At 38.4% G+C, this 2,500-nt stretch overlaps 1 protein-coding gene across 7 annotated transcripts in view; it reads left to right on the forward strand.

Annotated features, from left to right (window-relative positions):
- Positions 1-2,500, forward strand: part of urb1 (URB1 ribosome biogenesis homolog) — a 127,023-nt gene that overhangs the window by 82,084 nt on the left and 42,439 nt on the right. For all 7 annotated transcript variants that reach the window (XM_053673566.1, XM_017495325.3, XM_053673565.1 and 4 more), the window contains exon 30: positions 80-143. In XM_053673566.1, coding sequence (XP_053529541.1) covers positions 80-143 — 64 coding nt within the window. The remainder of the gene's footprint in view (positions 1-79; positions 144-2,500) is intronic.

Raw genomic sequence — 2,500 nt, forward strand, 5'->3', positions numbered from 1 at the left:
TGCAATATAAAGTTTCATGCATTATGAAGCTTGGATAAGTGTTTGCTAACAATTATTTGCTTCACCTTTATGTTTACAGATCAGAAAATGCTACTGCTGCTTAAAGAATATGAGAACAACAGCATGAGTTTGATGGAATTTCAGTAAGTAGGTTTTCATCTTTGGGTTATGTGTGTGGATATTGCTGTTATTCCTACAATGCAAAACTATCAGGTATGAGATATATACGAACTGAGAACTTTACTAGGAACTCTACACAAATACCGGGTGGGCTCTCACTTTGCTCTCAAAACCGCCTTGACTCTTTGAAAACATTCCTTTGAGATTTTGGTCCATGTTGTCATGATTCCATCCAGCAATTCCTGCAGATTTTTTAAGTGCACTTTCATGCTAAGAATATCCCTTTCTACCACATCACAGAGGTGTTCTGTTGGATTCAGATTCGGTAACTGGGAAGGCCACTGAAGAGCATTGCACTCATTGTCATGTTCATGAAAACAGTTTGAGATGACTTGCTTCATGACATGGTGCATTGTTGTGCTGGAAGTAGCCATTAGAAGATGGGGAAATTGTGGGCATGAAGGGATGCATGTCTTCAACGGTCCAGTTTTAATGAGCCTCTGCCCACTACCACCTCAGCTTTCTGTTCTTGGCTGCCAGAAGTGAAACCTGACATGGTCTTCTGCTTTTGTGGTCCATTTGCCTCAAGGTTCACTGTTGTGCGTTCTGATATTCTTTTCTGCTCACCACAATTGTACAGAATGGTTATCTGAGGTACTGTCGCCTTTCAGTCAGCGAGAACCAGTCTGGCCATTCTGTTACCTTCAACAAGGCATTACCGTTGGCAGAACAGTGGATGGTGGTTTTTTTTTTTTTCTTTTTTCCTCCTTAATTGCACCATTCTGACTAAACTCGACTGTTGGTTAAAAAAAAATCTGAAGAATCAGCAGTTATAGAATCGCTCAAACCAGCCGTCTGGCACCATCAATCGTGCCACGGTCGATTTCCCTGAGAACATTTTTTTTTCCTTTACTGGTGGTTGACATGAACCCAAAGTTGCTGGCCTGTATGTGCATGATTGTATGCATTGCACTGCTGCTACACGATTGGCTGATTTAGATAATTGCATGAATGAGTAGTTGTATAGGTATTCCTAATAAAGTATTCAATGAGTGTAATATTGTTTAGGTGTCAAAAGAATATGAATATAGGATAGGTAAAGTTTGTCACGACAAACTTTGATGTTGGCTTGACAAAATCAAAAGTTTAAAATAGTTATCAGTTTGAAATCTGAAGTTAATGTGCAGTTTTAAGAAAGAAAGAGAAACAGATAGATAGGGTTGGCATTAGATAAGATGGCTAGAGTGCCATTACATTTAGAGTTTGCCAGATAGTTAGGGCACCAGTACTTCTAGTGTTGGATGGATGGATAGATAGATGGATCAAATGCTTTTGAGTTGGATCGCTAGGGTGCCAATACTTTAGAGTTGAATAAATAGATGAATTGAGTCTCTGTAACGGGTACATTGACACTGCGAGGGAGAGAAGAGGGGCTTTAGGTGTGTGTGTTTTGACAGTTGCAGTTTGAAATCTTGAACACCGTTTCTAAGAAAAATGATAACTAAATGGCTAAAGTCCGTTACAACAAACTATGATGTTGGCTTGAAAAGTTAAAATAATTATTGTAATGTGCAGTTTTAATAAAGAAAGATAAACAGAGTGCCAATACTTTGAGTTGGATGGATAGCTGGGGTTCTAGTACTTGTAGCGTTAGATAGCCAGGGTGTCAAAACTTTAGAGGTGAATGGATGGATGGATGAAGTGAGAATCTCTGTTACAGGAACATTGACTGAGGTAGAGAAGAAGGTCTTCAGGCCATGTGTACGCAGCTGTGTGTGGTTTTTGACAGTTGGAGTTTGAAATCTTGAACATTCTGAGCCAGGCTCTGAACATTCTGTCAATGTAAGTGAATGGGAGTTTTGGGGATTTTTGATCGTCTGCTATGGGAAAACTGGGAGTCCGATCAGTTAGCAGGGCTCAAAATGAACTTTTTTTTTTTACTTGGTAGCACTGGTGTTTACAACTTTAAAAAGTTAGGAGCACCCACTGAAAATTAAGGGGCACCCCAGCTACATTAATTAATTAATTTATGTGTGTGTATGTATATATGTATGTGTGTGTGTGTGTGTGTGTGTGTGTATGTATGTGTGTGTATGTATGTATGTATGTATGTATATGTATATATATATATATATATATATATATATATATATATATATATATATATATATATATATATATATATATATATATAAAAACAGATTTCTTTTATTTAAAAACACCACCACTTGCGCTTAAGCCCGGTTCACACTGGTTCACAAGAAATGGCACATTAGCAGAGCAGAAGCAATGTGCAATTTGAGGTACGAGAGACACGTGTGCTTTCACACCAGCAGCGTTTCACAGTGCAGTGTGCTTTGCAGAAAGGTTCTCGGGTTCC

Source organism: Ictalurus punctatus, chromosome 20 (genome assembly GCF_001660625.3).
Source record: "Ictalurus punctatus breed USDA103 chromosome 20, Coco_2.0, whole genome shotgun sequence".
Lineage (NCBI taxonomy): Eukaryota > Metazoa > Chordata > Actinopteri > Siluriformes > Ictaluridae > Ictalurus > Ictalurus punctatus.